This window comes from Nycticebus coucang, chromosome 7 (assembly GCF_027406575.1).
Source record: "Nycticebus coucang isolate mNycCou1 chromosome 7, mNycCou1.pri, whole genome shotgun sequence".
NCBI classification, from domain to species: domain Eukaryota; kingdom Metazoa; phylum Chordata; class Mammalia; order Primates; family Lorisidae; genus Nycticebus; species Nycticebus coucang.
In genome coordinates this window covers 87173885-87196417 of record NC_069786.1, presented here as the reverse complement: position 1 = coordinate 87196417, position 22533 = coordinate 87173885, and the positions used below count along the sequence as shown (strand labels likewise).

Here is a 22533-nt window from a genome sequence, read left to right as displayed (position 1 = left end):
ACTATGTTGAATAGTAAAGGTGACAGAGGACAACCTTGTCTGGTTCCAGATCTAAGAGGAAAAGCTTTCAGTTTTACTCCATTCAGTAAAATATTGGCTGTGGGTTTGTCATAGATAGCTTCAATCAGTTTTAGAAATGTGCCACCTATGCCTATACTCTTCAGTGTTCTAATTAGAAAAGGATGCTGGATTTTATCAAATGCTTTTTCTGCATCTATGGAGAGGATCATGTGATCTTTATTTTTGCCTCTGTTAATATGGTGGATAACGTTTATGGACTTGCGTATGTTGAACCAGCCTTGCATCCCTGGGATGAAGCCTGCTTGATCATGATGAATGACTTTTTTGATGATAAGCTGTAATCTATTGGCTAGGATTTTGTTGAGAATTTTTCCATCTATATTCATGAGTGAGATTGGTCTGAAATTCTCCTTTTTGTTTGGGTCTTTTCCTGGTTTTGGTATCAGGGTGATGTTTGCTTCATAGAATGTGTTGGGGAAGATTCCTTCTTCCTCAATTTTTTGGAATAATTTCTGCAGTACAGGAATAAGCTCTTCCTTGAAGGTTTGATAGAATTCTGGAGTGAAGCCATCTGGACCAGGGCATTTTTTGGTTGGAAGCTTTTTTATTGTTTCTTTGATCTCAGTGCTTGAAATTGGTCTGTTCAGGAGCTCTATTTCTTCCTGGCTGAGTCTAGGGAGAGGGTGTGATTCCAAATATTGATCCATTTCTTTCACATTATCAAATTTCTGGGCATAGAGTTTCTGGTAGTATTCAGAGATGATCTCTTGTATCTCTGTGGGATCAGTTGTTATTTCCCCTTTATCATTTCTGATTGAGGTTACTAGAGATTTTACTTTTCTATTCCTCGTTAGTCTGGCCAATGGTTTATCTATTTTATTTATTTTTTCAAAAAACCAACTCCTTGTTTCATTAATTTTCTGAATGATTCTTTTGTTTTCAATTTCATTGATCTCTGATTTGATTTTGGATATTTCTTTTCTTCTACTGAGTTTAGGCTTAGATTGTTCTTCTTTTTCCAATTCCATAAGATCTCTTGTGAGATTGTTGATGTGCTCTCTTTCTGTTTTTTGAATGTAGGCATCTAAAGCGATGAATTTTCCTCTCAAAACTGCTTTTGCAGTATCCCACAGGTTTTGGTAGCTTGTGTCTTCATTGTTGTTATGCTCAAGGAAGTTAATGATTTCCTGTTTTATTTCTTCCTTCACCCATCTGTTATTCAACAGAAGATTGTTTAGTTTCCATGCCTTTGGGTGGGGTCGAGCATTTTTGTTAGAGTTGAGTTCCACCTTTAGTGCCTTATGGTCTGAGAAGATACAAGGTAAAATTTCAATTCTTTTGATTCTGTTGATATTTGTTTTGTGTCCCAGGATATGATCAATTTTGGAGAATGTTCCATGGGGTGATGAGAAGAATGTATATTCTTTATCTTTGGGATAGAGTGTTCTATATGCGTCTATCAAGCACAGTTGTTCTAGGGTCTCATTTAAGTCTCTTATATCCTTGTTTAATTTCTGTTTAGAGGATCTGTCCAGCTCTGTAAGAGGAGTGTTAAGGTCCCCTGTTATTATGATATTATCAGATATCATATTGCTCAGACTGAGTAAGGTCTGTTTCAAGAATCTGGGAGCATTTAAATTAGGTGCATAGATATTTAGAATTGAAATGTCTTCTTGTTGTATTTTTCCCTTGACCAATATAAGGTGACCATCTTTGTCTTTTTTGACTTTAGTTGCTTTAAATCCACATGTGTCTGAAAATAAGATTGCAACTCCTCTTTTCTTCTGAATTCCATTTGCCTGAAAAATTGTCTTCCAACCCTTGACTCGGAGCTTTAATTTGTCTTTTAAAGCCAGGTGTGTTTCTTGCAGACAGCAAATGGATGGCTTGTGTTTTTTAATCCAGTCAACCAATCTATGTCTCTTCAGTGGGGAATTCAAGCCATTAACATTTATTGAGATAATTGATAAGTGTGGTAGTATTCTATTCATCTTATTTTGTGAGAGTCCATTGCTTAGTTTTATCTTTTGCATCAGTGTGGAGGTTTGGTTCTGTTGTTTAATTTCTGAGTTCTTACTTTGCTGCTGATCCATTGTGGTGGTCAGTGTGCAGAACAGGTTGAAGTATTTCCTGTAGAGGTGGTCTTGTTGTGGCGAATTTCCTCAATGTTTGTATATCCGTAAATGATTTGATTTCTCCGTCAATTTTGAAGCTTAGCTTAGCAGGGTACAGAATTCTGGGCTGGAAATTGTTCTGTTTAAGTAGATTAAAGGTAGATGACCATTGTCTTCTTGCTTGGAAAGTTTCATTAGAGAAGTCTGCGGTCACTCTGATGGATTTGCCCCTGTAGGTCAACTGGCGCTTACTCCTGGCAGCTTGCAGAATCTTTTCTTTTGTCTTGACTTTGGACAGGTTCATCACAATGTGTCTTGGAGAAGCTCGGTTAGAGTTGAGGCGACCTGGGGTCCGATATCCCTCTGAAAGCAGTGTGTCAGAATCTTTGGTGATATTTGGGAAATTTTCTTTTATAATATTCTCTAGTATGGCTTCCATTCCTCTGGGGCATTCTTCTTCCCCTTCTGGAATTCCTATAACTCGTATGTTGGAACGCTTCATAAAGTCCCATAATTCTGACAGTGAACGTTCTGCTTTCTCTCTCTTCTTTTCTGCCTCTTTTACTATCTGATTTATCTCAAAAACTTTGTCTTCTACCTCTGAAATTCTTTCTTCTGCATGGTCTAACCTGTTGCTGATACTTTCCATTGTGTCTTTAAGTTCCCTGATTGACTGTTTCATTTCCTTCAGCTCTGCTATATCCTTTTTATATTCTTCATATCATTCATCTCTTATTTGATTCTGTTTTTGAATTTCCTTTTGGTTATTTTCCACTTTATTAGCAGTTTCCTTCATTGTTTCCATCATTTCTTTCATTGTTTTCAACATGTGTATTCTAAATTCCCTTTCTGTCATTCCTAACATTTCTGTATAGGTGGAATCCTCTGCAGTAGCTACCTCATGGTCCCTTGGCGGGGTTGTTCTGGACTGGTTCTTCATGATGCCTGGAGTTTTCTGCTGATTCTTCCTCATGGGTGATTTCTTTTATCTGTTTACTTGCCCTAATTTTCCTTTCACTTCCTCTTGCTCTTTAAGTTTTCGTGCCTGTGGACTAAGGGTTACAGGACCAGAAGGGTGACAAGGTTTAAGAGCAAAAAAGGGATGAAAGAAAGGAGGACCGAGTGATAAGAAAAAAAAAAAAAATAGAGAAAGGAGAGGGGGTGGGTGAAAGGAGTATTGACCAAAAGAAGAGAGGCACAGAAAGAGGGAGACAGAGCAATATAGGTGTACAGTAGGGTACTTTGATAGAACCTTAAAAAAAAAAACCACCTTCTGGGGGTGCCCAGTGGGGTGGTTCCCTTGAGGTCAGCAGCTCTTTGCTAACCTGATCAGACACAGTACCCCACCTCCACCAAGTAGAGAGAAAGACAAAAATGCTAAAAATCAAACCAAGACAAGCAAACAGAAAACTTTATGGGATAAAATTGGCTGGAAAAACCAATTAATAGCGGTAGAAACACTAACAAAAATGAACTTCTGATTATTGAAATGGGCAGCAATGGGAAATTATAGTTAAACTAGAAAAATTGAGAAAGAAAAAGGATCTGTATGGAAAAGGTTGAACTTAAAAAACAAAACAACATTCCACAACATCAAAATAAACAAAAAAAACAACCAAACAAAAAAAAAAAAAACAAAAAAACAAAAAACACACACACAACCAAAAACAAAGCAGTATGTATATGTTATTGAATATTGTCTGGGTAACACGTGGTCTTCTGGGGTATGAGATGTTAATCACAGTTCTGATGTGACTGGAGGCTGATAGTTTCTCAAACCCCAGCAGGTAGACACCCTAAATCTCTCTTCAGCCCACTTAAAAGGCACTTTGAATTTGTTCACTTACTGAGCAGAAGCTTTCCCAGGGAAGTGCTTGTTGCTGGAACCACTGCTGAAGTGGCTATCCACTTACCCTGTGTGTCAAAACTGGTCTCTCTCTGCCCCCGAGGGTTAGGGCTGCAAGGTGGCTCAGACCCCGCCCTTAGGCTACTTGGTCGCTGGGTTACCAGCTCCCACCCAATTCCAGCTCTGCGACCCTGAGGGCAGAGCTTGCCAGGGCAGATGGCTCACAATGTCTGCCTGTGACCCAGGGCCAAACTCTATTAGCTCCGTCTGGCTCAGCGGCTCAGACTGGGGCCCTAGACAAAGGCCAAAGTTCTCCGCACTCCCGCTCAGGCTCTCCCCAAGGCAGTTCAGCTGAGTGCCAAGTCCAAAGACACCAAAACAGTTCACAGGTAAGGCCTTTCTGGTTTGCAGTCTCGCTGCTACTGAACTTACAGTTGTGGGCGGGTTTAGGTGGATTGAACACACGCGACCACTTGCCGGTTTTCCACTGTTTTAGTCCTCCTCTTGGGGTCCAGAAGTCTCTCGCTGACTCCCTGTATCCTCTCAGGTGTGATGATAGGCAGATCCCACCAGCCAGAGATGCCTGGAGTCCTATATCCCCAGACTCACGGTGCCCAGATGCAAGGAAGCTGTTACTCGGCTGCCATCTTGCTCCACCCTCCTAATATAGCACTTTCTATATGCCAGAAGCTATACTAAGTATTTGATGTGTATCATCTCAGTTAATTCTCATTGTTTTACAGGGAAGATACCAGATGTTTTTTTCTGGCTTTATAGACTTTATTCAGGACTATCACAGTAACTGTAGGAACCACTGCAATGGGGTTTGCAATAGTGTAGAGAAATTGGAATCAAATTTGAATACAAGGAAAGATGGAAATTTGTGAATGTGTGAGTGCTTTAGAGAATGGAAGATTACCAAGAGGTTTACATTAGGCTAAGGGAGGATTCTGGCTAAACCATCCTAATAGGATTCTTACAGAAGGCAGGCCAGGGTGATCAGACATTACCTGGAACATGGTAGAGGATAAGGAATCTGAACACATATTGAGGGTCATCAGATATCAAGTGGGGGAAGTTCTGGTTAAACTGACTTAGCAGGATTCTTTGTAAAAATTGCCCAGTATAGAGATGAACATTCTGGCAAAATTTAAGCCCTCATTGGAAAGAAAATTTAAAAAAGATTAGAATTTGGCCATTCTTCCTTTTATCTGTGTCTTGCTTTTGCTCAGGCTGGTCTCAAACTCGTGGATTGCTCAAGCAATCCTCAGCCTCCCAGAGTGCTAGGATTACAGGTGTGAGCCACCGCACCCAGCCTGATCTGTTCTTTAGCTGGTCAGTATACTTGGCTCATGTCTTTTTCAACATTATGGAAAATAAAATTAGACATTTATTTTTCCTTTTGATTTGTGTTATAATTTTCTTGTACCACAGAATTTTTTTTAGTACCAATAAGGTAAGGAAACTAAAAATTGTTTTTAAAGTCACATAGCTTAATACCTTTTAAGTCTCTAATCTATCACTCTTTTAAAAAATTAATAAAAATATTATTTTGAATGGGTAATATATACACATAGTATAAAACTGAAAAAATTGTTGAAGGGATCTATCCCACCTTGGCCTTTTAGATGCCCAGTTTCCCTTCTTGGAAGCAACATTTTAACAATTGCTTAGGTATCCACTTAGAGATAGATTCTCTAAATAATTTTTTATGTACCCATGTATAGATGTACAGTATAGGAGGTAGTATAGTAATTACACTGTACTTGAGATTGATTCAGTGTATGGAGAGGTTGCTTAATTTTTTTTTTTTTTTTTTTTTTTTGGAGACAGTGTCTTGCTCTGTCACCCAGGTCCAATGGTGTCATTATAGCTAACTGCAATCTCAAAACTCCTGGGCTCAAGCAATTCTCCTGCCTCAGCTTCCTGAGTAGCTGTTCTACGGGGAGTGTTTGTAACCATACCCGGCTAATTTTATTTTTTTCTTTCTTCCTTTTCTTTTTTTTTGTGGAGACAGATTCTCATTTTTGCTTAGGCTGGTTCCAAACTCCCAGCCTCAAGAGATTGTCCTGCCTCAGCTTCCCAAAGTGTTAGGATTATAGGCATGAGCCACCACACCTGGCCATAATTATGCTCTTGAAGGCTACGTAGCATGCTTTTGTATGGATGACCATAATTTATTTAACCAATTTCCCAAGGTTAAACATTTAGATTATTTCCAGTTTCTTGCCATTACAGTATTGCAGTACCTTGCATTCATTTCATTTTGCCCCATCTGTAAGTATTATGTATGGCAGTGGTGCTCAACCTTCCTAATGCCGTGGCCCTTTAATACAGTTCCTATGGGTTGTGACCCACAGGTGGAGAACCGCTAATCTATAGGGTAAATTTCTGAAACAGGCATTATTGTGTCAGAGTGTGTGCTTTAAATGTATTGTCAGTAACTGTTTTTCCTAGGTTCTGTAATGATTTCTGCTTCCATACTGTGTTCATTTACTCATACTCTGGACATCACAGGATATCAAACTTTTTGATCTTTGTGAATTTGGTTAAAAAATATATTTCAAAGGCTACCATTCTGGGAGGCTAGGTGGGTGGATTGCTGGAGCTCAGGAGTTCAAGACCAGTCTGAGGAAGAGGGGTGCTATGGCAGGAGCCTGTAGTCCCAGCTCCTCAGGAGGCTGAGGCAAGAGGATTGCTTGAGCCCAAGAGTTTGAAGTTGCTGTGAGCTATGACACCATGGCACTCTACCAAGGGCAACAAAGCGAGACTCTGTCTCACCCCCACCAAAAAATATGTATGTGTATATACACATATGCATATGTTTCATATAGTTGAAGTTTTATTTGAAATTCAAATTAAGTTGAAAAGATACAACCTTTTCTGTTTATTAACCTCTCCTATGACTCTTTCTAGTTCATATAAATTATTATTATTTTTTAAAATTATTTTTTATTAAATCATAACTTTGTACATTGATGCATTTATGGGGTTCAGGATACTGCTTCAGTATACAATGTGAAATGTTTACATTGAACTAAGTAACACATCCATCACAATTATACTCATTTCTTAATAGTTTTAAAATGTACTATTGTATCATGTACATTAGGTGAGGTCCCCCCAAATATCCTCCCTCCTCCCATATTCCCCCTCCCCTCCTCTCTCTCTCCTCTTCCCTTCCACTTTCTGGACTATAGTTATGTTTTGCCATTTGTATGAGTATGTAGGTGGTTATATATTGATTTCATAGTAATATTGAGTACATTGGATACTTTTTTTTCCATTCTTGAGATAATTCACTAAGAAGAATATGTTCCAGCTCCATCCAGGTAAACATAAAAGATGTGAAGTCTCCATCCTTTTTTATGGCTGCATAGTATTCTGTGGTGTACATACACCACAATTTGTTAGTCCATTCATGGGATGATGGGCACTTGGGCTGTTTCCATGTTTTGGCAATTATGAATTGGGCTGCAATAAACATTCTGGTGCAAATGTCTTTGTTGTAAAATAATTTTTGATCATCTGGGTATATACCTAGTAGAGGAATTGCAGGATCGAATGGTTGGTCTACTTTTAGTTCCTTGAGTGTTCTCCAAACTTCTTTCCAAAAAGGTCATTTTAGCTTGCATTCCCACCAGCAGTGTAGAAGTGTTCCCTTCTCTCTGCATCCATGCCAACATCTATAGTTTTGGGATTTTGTGATATGGGTTAAATGATATCTTAAAGTGTTTTCGATTTGCATTTCTCTGATGATTAAGGATGATGAATATTTGTTCATGTGTTTGTAGGCCATGCACCTGTCTTCAGCAGAGAAGTTTCTGTTCAAGTCTCTTGCCCACAGAGAAATGGAGTTATTTATTCTTTTCTTATTGATTAGTTTGTTTTCTCTGTAGATTCTAGTTATCAGACCTTTGTCAGAAGCATAACCTGCAAAAATCTTCTCCCATTCTGAAGGTTGTCTGTTTGCTTTACTTACTGTGCTCTTGGCTGTGCAAAAGCTTTTTAGTTTGATCAGATCCCAGTAATGTACTTTTGGTGTTGCTTCAGTTGCCTGGGGGGGGGATCCTCCTCATAAAATATTCTCCCAGGCCAATTTCTTCAAGTGTTTTCTCTGCACTCTCTTCTAGTGTTTTTATAGTTTCATGTCTTCAGTTTAAATCTTTTATCCAGTGAGAATCAATTTTTTGTTAGAGGTGAAAGGTGGGGGTCCAGTTTCAGTTTTCTATGGGTCGCTAGCCAGTTCACCCAGCACCATTTGTTAAATAGAGAGTCTTTCCCCCACTGAGTATTTTTGATAGGCTTGTCGAAGATCAAATGATGAGAAGTAGCTGGGTTCATCTCTTGGTTCTCTATTCTGTTCCATACATCTACCTCTCTGTTTTTGTGCCAGTACCATGCTATTTTGATCACTATAGATTTATACTATAGCCTAAAGTCTGGTAATGTGATACCTCCTGATTTGTTCTTATTTCTGAGTAATGTATTTGCTATTCAAGGTTTTTTTCTGATTCCATATAAAACATAGTTCTATTTTTTCAAGTTCTTTAAAGTATGACAATGGTGCTTTAATAGGGATTGCATTAAATCTGTAGATTGCTTTGGGTAGTATGGACATTTTAACAATGTTGATTCTTCCCAGCCATGAGCATGGTATGTTTTTCCTTTTGTTAACATCTTCAGCTATCTCTTTTCTCAGAGTTTCATAGTTCTCTTTATAGAGATCTTTCACATCCTTTGTTAGGTAAATTCCCAGATATGTCATCTTTTTTGGCACTATTGTAAAAAGAATGGAATCCTTGATTGTTTTTTCAGCTTAACTATTGTTGGTGTATATAAAAGCTACTGACTTGTAAGTATTGATTTTGTATCCTGAGACGCTGCTGTATTCCTTGATCACTTTTAAAAGTTTTGAAGTTGAGTCCCTGGGTTTTTCCGGGTATAGGGTCATATCATCAGCAAAGAGTGAGAGTTTGATCTCCTCTGACCCTATTTGAATACCCTTGATCACCTTCTCTTGCCTGATTGCCATGGCTAAAACTTCCATTACTATGTTGAATAGCAGTGGAGATAGTGGGCAACCTTGCCTTGTTCCTGATCTGAGTGGAAATGTTTTCAATTTTATACCATTCAATATGATATTGGCTGTGTGTTTTCTGTAGATGGCTTCTGTCAGTTTAAGAAATATCCCTTCTATGAGGACAATTAATGACAATCAAGTTTGAGGGGGGGAGGAAAAGCAGAAAGAGGGACGGAGGGAGGGGGGTGGGGCCTTGGTGTGTGTCACACTTTATGGGGGCAAGACATGATTGCAAGAGGGACTTTACCTAACAATTGCAATCAGTATAAGCTGGCTTATTGTACCCTCAATGAATCCCCAACAATAAAAAATAAATAAATAAATAAATAAAAAGAAATATCCCTTCTATGCCTATTTTCTTAAGAATTCTGATCATGAAAGGATGCTGGATATTATCAAAGGCTTTTTCTGCATTAATTGAGAGAATCATATGGTCTATGTTTTTTATTTTATTGATGCGATGTATTATATTTATAGATTTGCATATGTTGAACCAACCCTGTAACCCTGGAATAAAACCAACTTGATCATGGTGTATAATTCTTTTGATGTGTTGTTGAATTCTGTTTGCAAAAATATTCAGTAAGATCTTAGCATCGATATTCATTAATGATATTGGTCTATAACTTTCTTTCTTTGTTGGATCCTTTCCTGGTTTGAGTATCAGGATGATATTCGCTTCGTAGAATGTGTTGGGAAGTATTCCTTCTTTTTCTATGCTTTGGAAAATGTTGTATAATATAGGTACTAGTTCCTCTTGAAAGGTTTGATAGAATTCGGATGTGAAGCCATCTGGTCCTGGACTTTTATTTTTAGGGAGATTTTGTATTGTTGATGTTATTTCAGTGGTTAGTATAGGTCTATTTGAGATTTGTAATTCTTTCTGGTTGAGTCTGGGAAAGGTGGTGTGCTTCCAGGTATTGGTTCATTTCCTTCAGATTTTTGTATTTCTGGGAATAGAGATTTTTGTAGTAATCATTGAGGATTTTTTTGAATTTCTGAAGTGTCTGTTGTTATTTCTCCTTTATCATTTCTGATAGATGATATTAGAGATTTTACTTTTCTATTTCTGGTTAGGTTAGCCAAAAGTTTATCAATTTTGTTAATCTTTTCAAAAAAAAAACTTTTTGTTTCGTTGATCTTCTGATTCTTTTGTTTTTAATTTCATTTAATTCTGCCCTAATTTTGGTTATTTCTTTTCTTCTGCTGGGTTTGGAGTTGGAATGTTCTTCCTTTTCCAGTTGCTTGAGATGATCTATTAAGTTGTTGGCTTCCTCTCTTTCTGTTTTCTCGATGAAGGCTTCCAATACTATAAATTTCCCTCTTACTATTGCCAGTATCTTGTGCAGCATCCCACAGGTTTTGATAATTTGTGTCTTTGTTATCATTTTGTTCCAAAAATTTGGTGATTTCCTTCTTAATCTCGTCTTTGACCCAGCTATCATTCAGCCTAAGACTATTTAGCTTCCATGACTTTGTTTGAGTTTGAACATTCCCACTGCTGTTGAGTTCAGTTTTTATTCCATGGTGGTCTGAGAAGATACAAGGAATGATTTCTGTACTTTTAAATTTGCTGAGGATAGACTTGTGTTCTAGGATATCATCTATTTTGGAGGATGACCCATGGGGTGATGAGAAGAATGTATATTCAGTTTTATTAGGGTGAAATGTTCTGTAGAGGTCTGTAAAGTCCATTTGTTCTAGGGTCAGGTTTAAGCCTAATATTTCTTTGTTTAGTTTCTTCTTGGAAGATCTATTCAAAACTTTCAAAGGAGTGTTAAAATCTCTAACTATTATAGTGCAGGAAGATATCAAGTTGTTCATATACATTAGGGTCTGCTTTATGAATTGAGGAGCATTCTGGTAGGGTGCATAAATGTTAAGTATCGAAATCTCTTCATGTTGGGTGTTTCCTTTGATGAATATGTAGTGACCTTCCTTATCTTTATCTTTGTCGGTTTAAAGCCAATTGTATCTGCTACTAAAATTGCAACCTCTGGTTTTTTCTGGTGTCCATTTGCCTGTGTTATACAAATCCATCTCTTCACCCTGAGTCTATTTTTATCCTTTAAGGCAGGGGTCCTCAAACTGTGGCCTGCAGGCCACGAGGCAGTGTGATTGTATTTGTTCCTGTTTTGTTTTTTTACTTCAAAATAAGATATGTGTAGTGTGCATAGGAATTTGTTCATAGTTTTTTTTTTTAAACTATAGTCCGGCCCTCCAAAGGTCTGAGGGACAGTGAACTGGCCCCTTGTTTAAAAAGTTTGAGGACGCCTGCTTTAAGGTAAGGTGAGATTCATGTATACAGCAGATACCCGGTCTAAGTTTATGTATCCAGTCATCCAGGCTGTGCCTCTTTAGAGGACAATTTAAACCATTCACAATAATTGAGAGAATTAATAAACCTGGTTGTGTTTTGAGTGTCATGATTTTCGGATGTCCAGTGGACATTTTTAATCCTTTCATCACTGTGGAAGTTAGGTTTGGTTCAAAAATTTCTGGGTGAGTTTACTTTGGAGGTAGAGCATTGCACTGGTCGTTGTGGAGGATGGGTCTGAGAATATCCTGGAGAGCTGATTTAGTTATGGCAAATTTCTTCAACATGTCTATGTCATTAAATTATTTGATTTCTCCATCACAAATGAAACTCAGTTTAGCTGGATAGAGGATCGTGGGCTGGAAGTTGTTTTGTTTTAGGAGACTGAAGGTCGATGACCATCTTCTTCTGGCTTGAAACATTTCAGCTGAGAGATCTGCAGTCATTCTGATATTTCTCCCTTTGTAGGTGATGCTTTTCTTACATCTGGCTGCTTGCAGAATTTTCTCCTTTGTCTTAACTTTGGCAAAGTTAATCACAATGTGTCTAGGGGATGCATTATTTGGATTGAGTCTTGCTGGGGTTCTGAAACTGTCTGCTATCCGAAGTTCCATATCTCTTGTAATGCTTGGGAAATTCTCCATAATCTTTGAGTAGAGCATCTGTACCTTTAGGATCATCCTCTTCTCCGTCAGGAATTCCTATAAGAGGAATGTTTGATCTTTTGGAGTTATCCCACAACTCTCTCAGGGAGTGATCAGTTTTTGCTCTCCATTTGTCTGCCTCTTTGAGTATTTGAGAATATTCAAAAGCTTTGTCTTCAGTTTCAGAGATCATTTCTTCTGCCTGATCAACTCTATTACTGAGGGATTCTACTGTATTTTGCAGCTCCTCAACTACCTTTTTCGTTTCCTTGAGCTCTGCTATCTCTTTTCTCATTGTGTCCATATCTTTGGTGACTTGGGCTTTGAATTCATTAATTTCTTGAGACAACTTTAGAACTCCTATTTGGAATTAAATTTCTATCTTTTCTTCCATTCTATTTATCTTATTTGCAATACATATTCTGAATTCAATTTCTGACATTGTTGCCATTTGTCTGTGCTTGGCATCTTAAGTTGTATCTCCTTTGTCATTTCTTGGCGGGGGGGGGGATGTTGATCTGCTCTGGTTATTCATGTTGCCAGAGTTCTTCTGTTGGGTCCGTACCATGTTTATTTTCCACTGTTTGGTTATTGGAACTGGAAGGGTGAGATTGAATTGGGGTTCCTAGGTAGTAGAGATAGCCCCTTACCAAAGCTCTAGGCTTTGTAATTGTGGTTTATCTCCTACAACCATACAAAGGCCCCTTTCAGAGTTTTGGCCGGAGACTCTGAGAACCTACTTGGTGAGAGCACAAGCTAGCTTTGTTTTGATATCAGCCAACCTCTACTCTATCCTAAGAAACCACAGTATTAGATTTAAATCTTGACTGTGAAGAGATACAAACAGCTGCGGCGCCCAGCCCCCACCTTTCAGTTCTTTTCTGATATAGAACTTCGAAGGTCAACCTCAGAATGTCTCTGAGTTGACAGCCCTAGACATGGGTTCCAACCAAATTGTTTCAGGCAGTGCAAACCCTGCCCAGCAGAGAGGGATTCAAGGGTCTCCAACAGCACAATTGGAGACAAGGATCCACACTCCTACCCACCAGACTCAGTCTACACTATTGTCCACTTCTCTGCTCACAGGCTCAGCTGGGCCCAGGGGCAACACCCCTGCCCACCTGACTCAGTCCACACACAGCTAGCCTCTGCTTGCCAGACTAGTTGGAGTCAGGGGATCACGCCCCTGCCTGCCAGTCTTAGTCCACTGCCTAGCAAGCCTCTGTTCCTAGGCTCTGTTGGAGTCAGGGCACTGGGCCCTGCCCTCTGGTCTCAGTCCATACACTACTAGCCTCTACTTGCCAGACCAATTGGAGTCAGGGGACCACACCCCTGCCTGCCCGTCTCAGTCCACACACAGCTAGCCTCTGCTTGCCAGACCAGTTGGAGTCAGGGGACCATGCCCCGGCCTGTCAGTCTTAGTCCACCACCTGGCAAGCCTCTGTTCGCAGGCCCTGTTAGAGTTAGGGCACCACACTCCTCCCGCCGGTCTCAGTCCTCACTTGGTAAGCCTCTGCTCATGCCCTAGCCCTCAGGTCTTGGTTCACAACCTAAGCCACTGTTTGAGGGTTCTGTTGGAATCAGGGGACCATGCCCTTGCTCCCAGATCACAGTCCACACCTAGCAAACCCCTGCTTGCAGGTCCAGCAGGGGCTGGGGACCAGCCTTGTCTGCCAAACTCAGTCCACACAGGGCAACCACTCTCCTGCTATGGGTGCTGTCAGAGTCAGGGGTTCTGCGCTCCATCCCACCAGACACAGCCCAAAGTGAGGGCAACACTACCACTGGCCAGGCATAGTCATAACCAGGGGACTGCTCTTCCTCCCACCGAGTGTTCCTTTCTTCCTGCACCCTCTTTCTTCTCCGTTAGTCATAGACTCTGTCCTGAAGGTTGGTGGTCCACACTATGTCCAGATCTCTCAGGACAAGACCAAACACTCTATGTTGTGCAGGGGGAAGAACTTCAGATCGCCATGCAAGGGGGAAAGGGTGGAATGGGAGTTTGGACTTGTGGGGGGAAAATATCTGTTCCTGCCTGATGGGGTGGTGTCTAGGTTCATAAGTGGGACCTCCATGTAGAAAGACACCTGGAGTTTAGCGGCCCTCTCCAGCGAGGTAAAATGAGAGATCTTGTTACCTGCTTGTTCCCAGATAGCCTGTGGCAGGCCTCCTGCTTGGGGGAGGGGTCTCCCATCCTCTAGTTGATAGGCTTTGTACCTGTAATTTGTTTTCTTGAATGCTATTCCTTGGACTTACAGCTTGCTGAACTTCTTTCTTGGCTCAGCTCCCCATTTTTGGCTTCATAGAGTCCGATTCCATCCAGTTTTTCTTTCTCTGCTCAGGAGCCTCTGCCGAGGGTTGCTACCAGTTGCCCATCTTCCCAGAATTCCTGCTATAAATTTTTAAAACTTCTTTTCCATTTGGTGAGTCCATATAAATTATTTAGCTGATAATTTTAATAAAAATTAATTTCAGTGTTAAATTTGAAGTTAAATTTTGTGCAACCATGTTGCTTAATGCAATCAAAATATGGACTTCTGGGCTTTATTAGATTTTAGTTAATAAGTATGCTACTTAGTTTTAATTGACAGTCACCATTCTAATTTAAACTGACTTCCAGTTTTATATTATGCACAATTTCTCTGTGGGGTTTAAGGTATTGAACTTATATAAAGGATTGTGTGAAGGATGGTGATGTCATGAACCCTGAAGTCTGTGTATAGCAGAGTCCTAGGAAGTTGTGATATAGTTATAAATTTTATGTTAATCAGTGCTATATATTATGTGAGAAAGTGAGATCTGGTGATTAAGTTGAGCCCTTAAATCAGTGTGTTGGCAACTTTAGCAATATGACATGTAAGTCTATTATTATTTTTTATTTTAAAATTTATTTGTATTTATTTGTATTTATTTTTGAGATGAATTCTTCCTCTGTTACCAGGCCAGGAGTACTCATAGCATCTTCCAACTCCCGTGCTCAAGGATCCTCTGGCCTCAGCCTCCCAAAGTGCTAGGATTTATAGGTGTGAGCCACTGTGCCCAACCAGTTTGTCATTTTATGATCTGGCCTCAAACTCCTTCTGGCTACCCTCTCACCATTGATTTCCTCCACTACCCTTTAGTCTGCTCATGTTAACATCTTAATAGTTGAAAATATTCATTGCTTGTGGCTTAGCATCTGCTGTTCCTTCTCCTTAGAATTTTCTACCTCCCATTTTCTTAATAGACATCAAGGCTCAGCTCAAGTATCACCTTTATTTTTAAGTTGTCCATAGCTACAGTAGTCAGTTATTTCCCTTTCTCTTTCATCTTTGCTTTGTTAGCACCTAACATAGAACTTGATGTACCCAGTAATAAATTGAAAGATTTAATAAGAGTATTTCATAGTGCAAGGAATTCTAGGACTAGGCTTTATTCTTTTTTTTTTTTTTGTAGAGACAGAGTCTCACTGTACCGCCCTCTGGTAGAGTGCCGTGGCGTCACACGGCTCACAGCAACCTCTAACTCTTGGGCTTACGCGATTCTCTTGCCTCAGCCTCCCGAGCAGCTGGGACTACAGGCGCCCGCCACAATGCCCGGCTACTTTTTTTGTTGTTGTTGCAGTTTGGCCGGGGCTGGGTTTGAACCCGCCACCCTCGGCATATGGGGCCGGCGCCCTACTCACTGAGCCACAGGCGTTGCCCGGACTAGGCTTTATTCTAAATCAGTTGATTCAGTTTACATAGAAAAAAATTTAAACATTTAGGAGGTGTGTATAGTTTGCTTTGGAATTGTCCAGCTACAGAATCTAAATGACTTGAGAGGCTTTTGTCAAGTGTACCTAGTTGTTTGTCCCTTTAGTCATCATTAATATGAAAGACTTGCATCTTTTGTATGTTTTGATATTGACTTGTGATAAAAACTTAATTTTGTCTGGATGCAGTGGCTTACTCCCATAATCCTAGCACTGTGGGAGGTTGAGACTGGAGAATTGCTTGAGCTCAGGAGTTCAAGACTTGTCTGAGCAAGGAGAGTGAGACCCTGACTCATTAAAAAAATGAAAAGCCTAACTGGGTGCCTATAGTTGTCCACAGCCCAAGTCTGAGGTTGCAGTAAGCTATGACGCCATTGTTCTCTGCTCAGGGCACAGAGTGGGACTCTGTCTCAACCAAAAAAAAAAAAAAAGAAAGAAAAAACAAACCCTTAACTTTATAATGTTATTTTGTTTATACAGAGAAAGTCCATGCACAAGCACATGGATGGAGCAGGAGACGTACTATTGGAAAGAAAAGGTTGTGCAGGAGTGATAACCCTGAACAGACCCAAGTTCCTAAATGCACTGACTCTTAATATGATTCGGCAGATTTATCCACAGCTAAAGGTTTGTACTTAAAGCAATTATGTGGATCCTTCTAAAAGTATATCATAATACAACATTTCTGATATTTTCTTGCATAGAATCATAGATGTCTGGTATCCAAGCTCCATTGATTGTTGAGTTCCCATTGCCTTCCCTGTGCAGTTATCTTTGAACACCTCTGGTGATAGGGAGTTCTTTAGCTCCTGAGACAGCCCTTCGACTTTTATGTGATTTGCTCTGATTTGTTCGTAAGTTTCTTCTTGTTTTCTGACACTCTTTGTTTCTCTGACCTTCCAACCACTGATATTGGCTTTGCTTCTTTGGGCTCAATCTATACCAATCTAATCTGTTTCCATATTATAGCCATTTGGTTTGAAGCTATTTTTAAACTGCTTGTTCTGCCTTTTCTTAGAGAAGTCCATAAACTTTTCTGAGTGAACAGAGTAAGACAGTAGAAGAACATGGACTTAAAGGCAGACTATTTGGTTTGAAGCTTAGATTTCTCCTTATTAACCATGTAGCTGGGTAGTTAATCTCTCTGTGCTTCACTTTTCTCAGCTGTGAAATGGGGATGATATTTCATAGGATGGTTGTCAAGATTAGGTGAATAGTATATATGTAAGTACCTAATATATTCTACCTTGAATAAAGGTGTTGAATAAATACTAGTTTTCTCCCTGGCCACTAGTTCTTTAATTCTTCATTTGATGAGTCTATCTTCCATTCTTATGTTTTTGTTTGGGATACCTTATAGTATGTTCCAAAGTATGATACCTTGACATAAGCCAAGTGTTGCAGATAAGAATTGGAACAGAGTGGAAGGAAGTAGAAACTTCCATGTTATAATAACATATTTCTATTAATGTAGTTCAGTATTGCATTAACCTTTTGGACAGTACATACTTTCCATATGCATTTATATATTTATTCTGTTGCAAAGTTGAGCATCTTAATCTGAAATGCTCCAAAATTCAAAACTTTTTAAAGGGTGGCATGATGCCACAAGTGGAAAATTCTACACCTAACCTATATGTTGAGTCTTCATCAAAACACAGATGTACAAAACGGTGTATTCAGTATCCCCAAAGAAACAAATTGAATTACCTTTGGGCTGTATGTCTAAGGTATATATGAAACATAATGGAATATCATGTTTAAGCTTGGGTCCCATCTCCAAGATAGCTTATTATGTATATGCAGATATTCTAAAATTTGGAAAAATCTGAAATCTAAACCACTTCTGGTTCCAAGTATTTCTTTTCTTTTCTTTTTTTTTTGTGGAAGAAAAACTTTAATAACTGCTGTTGCAAAAAACACCTGTATGAAGTAGAAATTGTCCCAGTAACATTAGTAAAAAGTAAGTTCTAGAAAGTGGAGGTAACTGGATGTAAAATTCTGGCAGCAATTTAAAAGAACAGTCCCAGATGGTTAGGCTGAGGCCAACACCTAATAAGGACGAAAGCCTTGTCTGTGGGGAATTTTGGAGGATACCTGGAGAAATATTACACTGTGCATAAACCAAATTGAATTGTTTTCACAAGTGTTGTAACGTTTCATATAGTAAGAAGTTTTTTCTACATGCACTTCAATTTCACAGCAAGAGTGGCATAGAATACCTAAACACAGAAGAGAGCATTCATGCAAGATATCTAACTCTTTGATATAATAATGCATACACTTCAAAATGATTACACTATCATTACATCTAGGGCTTTCTGCAACTACAAGGTGGTGGTTATGGAAAGTATGGCCCCCAGTATTAACATCTAGAAAGTAGCCACTACCTTCTACACGTGTTCACTTTTTGCGTTTTTTCTTCATTTTTCTTAATCAACTCTGCTGTTGTTGCTGCTTCTTAGCAAAACTGGTTAAAACAAAATTGTAATCATTGAACATAGCACTCTGACAAGATGTTTAAAGCCTTCAATCTTCTGGGGTGAAGAAAGCACTGTGCGACACTTAGAACTCTGATTAACAAACAGGGTGGTCACAGATTTTCCTGGCTTGAAGACTTCCACAACTTTCCTGATCAGGTCATCATAGGAGGTCTGACTTAAGTTTGTTTCAAAGCTAACATAAGAAAATTCTGGTTCTGGAATGATGTGAGTAGTCCAATAAGTTCCATCCGATTTTATTCCATTCATTGAATACCCACAAGGATTGAACAATGTGGCATCAATGACAGAATCTGGTATCAGGTCACGAATTCCACTCTCACGAGTGGCATCCTTTGCAGTAATACCATCTTTGATGTAGAACTGGTCCATAACTGCTGGGTTAAGCTCACTCATCAGAATTTCCAGGGTTTGATCTGGCTGACTGATTACTCGACACTCTGGGAAATCCAGAGTATATGAGTCCAACAGTCAGAATTCATACGTCCCATATAATATGTTGCCCCATTTGGGAAAATTGCATTTAGAAATTCTATTTCTTCCTGGAAATTCCTGTGTGGGTACCCTTGGTGAGAAGGTTTCATGAAATTCTTACGAGAATAAAAGAAGTTTTGAATCGAGTCAAACCCACTGTGATCCCTAGCAAGCTTCAACAGGGGAACCAGTGCTTTCAGCAAGAGGGTGGTATCACATGTCTTCAAAATGAAACGTCTCTTGGAGACAAACATGCTACTCTCACTGAGTACATAAGCTTCCTGCTTGTCAGTTTTTGTCACACTTATGATTGAACATTGCACATCCTTCAAAAGTATGTCTCACTCAGCTCTTGGGATAGTGTGAAGATCCCCAGATCCTTGGTTTGCGTCAGGTTGCTGCCAGGAGAACCAAACCTCCAGCAGCTTCTCCGTCCCTTAGAAAAAACGTGCAGCTTCCATCACTGTGAGACTAGCGAACAACCAACAACCACAGAAAATCAACTAAATTAAACCTCTTCTTCAGCCGCTGCTGTGGATTGTTCCAGCTGTGTTACTAAAGTTCAGGTTCCTTTTTTTGCTATAATTTTATATTAACTTTTTTTAAAAAAAGGACTAATAAAATTTCAACAGCTTCTTTCTGTGAGCAAAAATAGAACGTGAGTCTGTTGGAAATAGAGGCAGATACAGTCCAGTCTCCTGGAGTCCGCTGCTTTCCCATTAGAGGGAGTAGAGCGAGCGCTAGCTAAGGTCGCCGGCCATACTTTGTAAGCCCCAAGCATTTCTAATAAGAGATACCAAACCTGGTTGGAACTTACAGAATGCAGAATATGTATTTAGTTAACTAATTTTTCATTTGGACCATTGTTCTAGCCATTCAAATTTCTTTTGGTTCTTGATTCTTTCTTCCTGTTTATTAGCTGTCTTATCAATTCCAAATCACTTGCATATTTGGTCAGTATTACAAGTGGTTTTACTCTGTTACTTAAAAATTTGTCTCTCTTTAATGGATGATGGCGGACGGGACGGACGTGTAGCCCACCTCTCCCAAGTCATCAGGTAAGAGGAAAGGGGGTCTGGACCTTTTCCCTGCGTGGATTATTGGTGTGGACAGACAGCTGGAGACGCGCAGTGAATTGGCGGATTGTTGTATATGAGGTGTAATTTAAAACCATGGACTCTGTTGTAGAGATTTTCCCTGTTTGGCTGTGCTGGCGGGCAGGCCCCTCCCTCACAGAGGATAGCAGCTTGCAATTCCTGGCAAAATTCAACTGATGAAAATTTATTCCTGAGCAGAGTTTGGCACCCAAGGGAGAGCCACTCAGAATCAGAAGGAACTAAGTAACCTGATGGAAAATTGAAGGGAAAATTGAAGGGAAGGGATCCCACCCTGGAAACAGACATTTTGAATTCTCTGAAATGGCGGGCACCTTCCCCCAGAACAACAGGAGTGATTAAATAGACCAGACCATTCCTGGTGGGGAATATTGGTGTGGGCTGGCAGTTCAGGCTGTGTGGCGAACTGGCAAGTGGCTGGACTCAAAACTCCAGAGCCACAAAAACTGAGGATAAGTTCTTCGTGCGCTGCAGCTGCAGCAGCCAGCACCCTCCAATTGTGGTTACCAGTTTGCAGGAGAATGCAGGAGCAGAGTGGAAAGATTTGTGAAGCGTGGACTCCTGCAATGAGTTGGGAGGTCAGATAGGAGTGCTGTCTGGAACAGAGCAGCTGAGGTTGCCCAACAATTAGGTAAAAAAACTTTTACAGAAACGCCAAAATGGCGATTTGCCACGTAGGATAGTTACCGTGGTAACAGTATAAATGGTCAATCAGGTATAAACCTGGGAACCACTCGCAGCGCCACCTGGTGTCCAGAAAGTATATTGTATTATAAATGTATTCCTACGAAAGTTGATCCCTAAGTCATACATATAGATGTATATTTCTGCATATATACAAGAATGATATTTTTGTGGTTGGTGCCTTTTTTTTTTCTCATCATTTTCTTGGAGGAACTATCATTAATTTTTATTATTTATATATATATATTTTATTTTTATTTTTTCTATTTTTAATTTTTTCTTTCTTCTTTTTTTTTCCTACCAAGGTTTTTATTTATTTATTTATTTTGTTGTTGTTGTTTCTAACTTTTTTTTTTTTTATTAAATAATAGCTGTGTACATTGATATGATCATGGGGCATCATACACTCGATTCATAGACTATTTGACACATTTTCATCACAATGGTTAACATAGCCTTCCTGGCATTATCTCAGTTACTGTGCCAAGACATTTACATTCTACATTTACCAAGTTTCGCAAATACCCCTGTAAGATGCACCACAGGTATAAGCCCACCAATCCCCCTCCCACTACCCACCACTGCCCTCCCTCCCCTCCCTTTCCTACTTCCCCCTATTGTTAGGTTGTAACTGGGTTATAGCTTTCATGTGAAAGCCCCAAATTAGTTTCATAGTAGGGCTGAGTACATTGGGTACTTTTTCTTCTATTCTTGAGATACTTTACTAAGAAGAATATGTTCCAGCTCCATCCATGTAAACATGAAAGAGGTAAAGTCTCCATCTTTCTTTAAGGCTGCATAATATTCCATGGTGTACATATACCACAATTTATTAAAATGAATACCACTTTTTATTTTTCCCTTCTCTCTTCTTCCCCTCTTATGGTTTCTGAGAGTGGTAACATCAGATTTCTAGAGGGTTTTTTGTTTGTTTGTTCGCTTTGTTTGTATGTTTTTTACTTTTTTTCTCAATTATTTTTATGATTAACATTATTTTTATGGTAGTTGTTTTTTGTTGTTGTTGTCTGTATGTCTATGTGTTTCTGACTGTGCATCTGTGGGCTTGTGTATCTGGCTTGTGTATCCTTTTTATCTGTTTACTTGCTCATTTGGTCTCAATGAGTTTGGTGTTTCAACCTGCAATTCTGAGCTCCCAGCACTCTCCTCCCTCTCACTCTGAGGTCTGGAGGCCTGTCCCCCAGGAGTCCAGATTCTTGGGTGATTTCTCAAGGGGTGTGGACAGGACCTGGACTGAAGCTGGTCAGTGCTGCCTCTGCAGCACAGGAGTGAGGTGACGACAGTTGGCTGAGAGGGAACCACACCAGAGCGGCAGTGCCCTGAGGTGCAGAACAGCAGCCATTTTTGGCAGCAATAGGGCTCACCCCTGGATATTCTGAAGCCACAACCACTGTCTCCCTGGGCAACCAGAGGAGGCTGGGCATCTTCTCAGATGGCAACCACTGCGGAACGGATCTGAAACACAGGCCCCGTGAGTAAAGGGTTTGCCTGTAGCGGTACCAGCCTGGGTGGAGCATGGGGACTAGAAAACGCACGCGCAGAGCCAGGAAATTCCCAGGGTGGGGCTGACCCAGAGGACTGCTTTACTGAGCCTAAGACGCACCTGGCCATCTGTGGATCATCAGCCTATAGACAAAGGAAGGCAGGAGGCTAGAGCTGACCATGCTACGAATACAAACTTGCAGGAGTAAAGATAGGGCCTGAGACATAGGTTCTGGGAACTTAAAACAGCTTCTCTTCTGCAGAGGAATTTAGCAGGGACAGGAACAAATTCCCACAAAGTTGTTCTGTTCTGTCAGTAATATCAATCAGGGCTGGGTCTGGAACTGAGTGAACACCCCCCCAGCCTCAATCAAGTGCCCAAGGTTGTCTGGCCTCACCACCCCCTGCTGGATAGAGGCAGTGAGCAGTGGCCTGGCTGAGCAGATACAGATTCCCTTGTGATACAGGCAGGTGCAAACCCCTGGAGTATCTGCTCACTGG

The 22533-nt window shown here is 40.0% G+C and overlaps 1 protein-coding gene and 1 pseudogene across 4 annotated transcripts in view; one reads left to right on the top strand and one right to left on the bottom strand.

The window, feature by feature from the left end:
• Positions 1–22533, top strand: part of HIBCH (3-hydroxyisobutyryl-CoA hydrolase) — a 113168-nt gene that overhangs the window by 13163 nt on the left and 77472 nt on the right. For 2 of the 3 annotated variants that reach the window (XM_053596684.1, XM_053596685.1), the window contains exon 3: positions 16239–16385. In XM_053596684.1, coding sequence (XP_053452659.1) covers positions 16239–16385 — 147 coding nt within the window. Of the gene's footprint in view, positions 1–14367; positions 14449–16238; positions 16386–22533 lie in introns of all 3 variants that reach the window. The other variant, XM_053596683.1, reaches the window with a different exon arrangement.
• Positions 16394–20819, bottom strand: LOC128589872 (S-adenosylmethionine decarboxylase proenzyme 1-like; annotated as a pseudogene). The gene has a single exon (XR_008381145.1). The product of XR_008381145.1 is annotated as an S-adenosylmethionine decarboxylase proenzyme 1-like (transcript).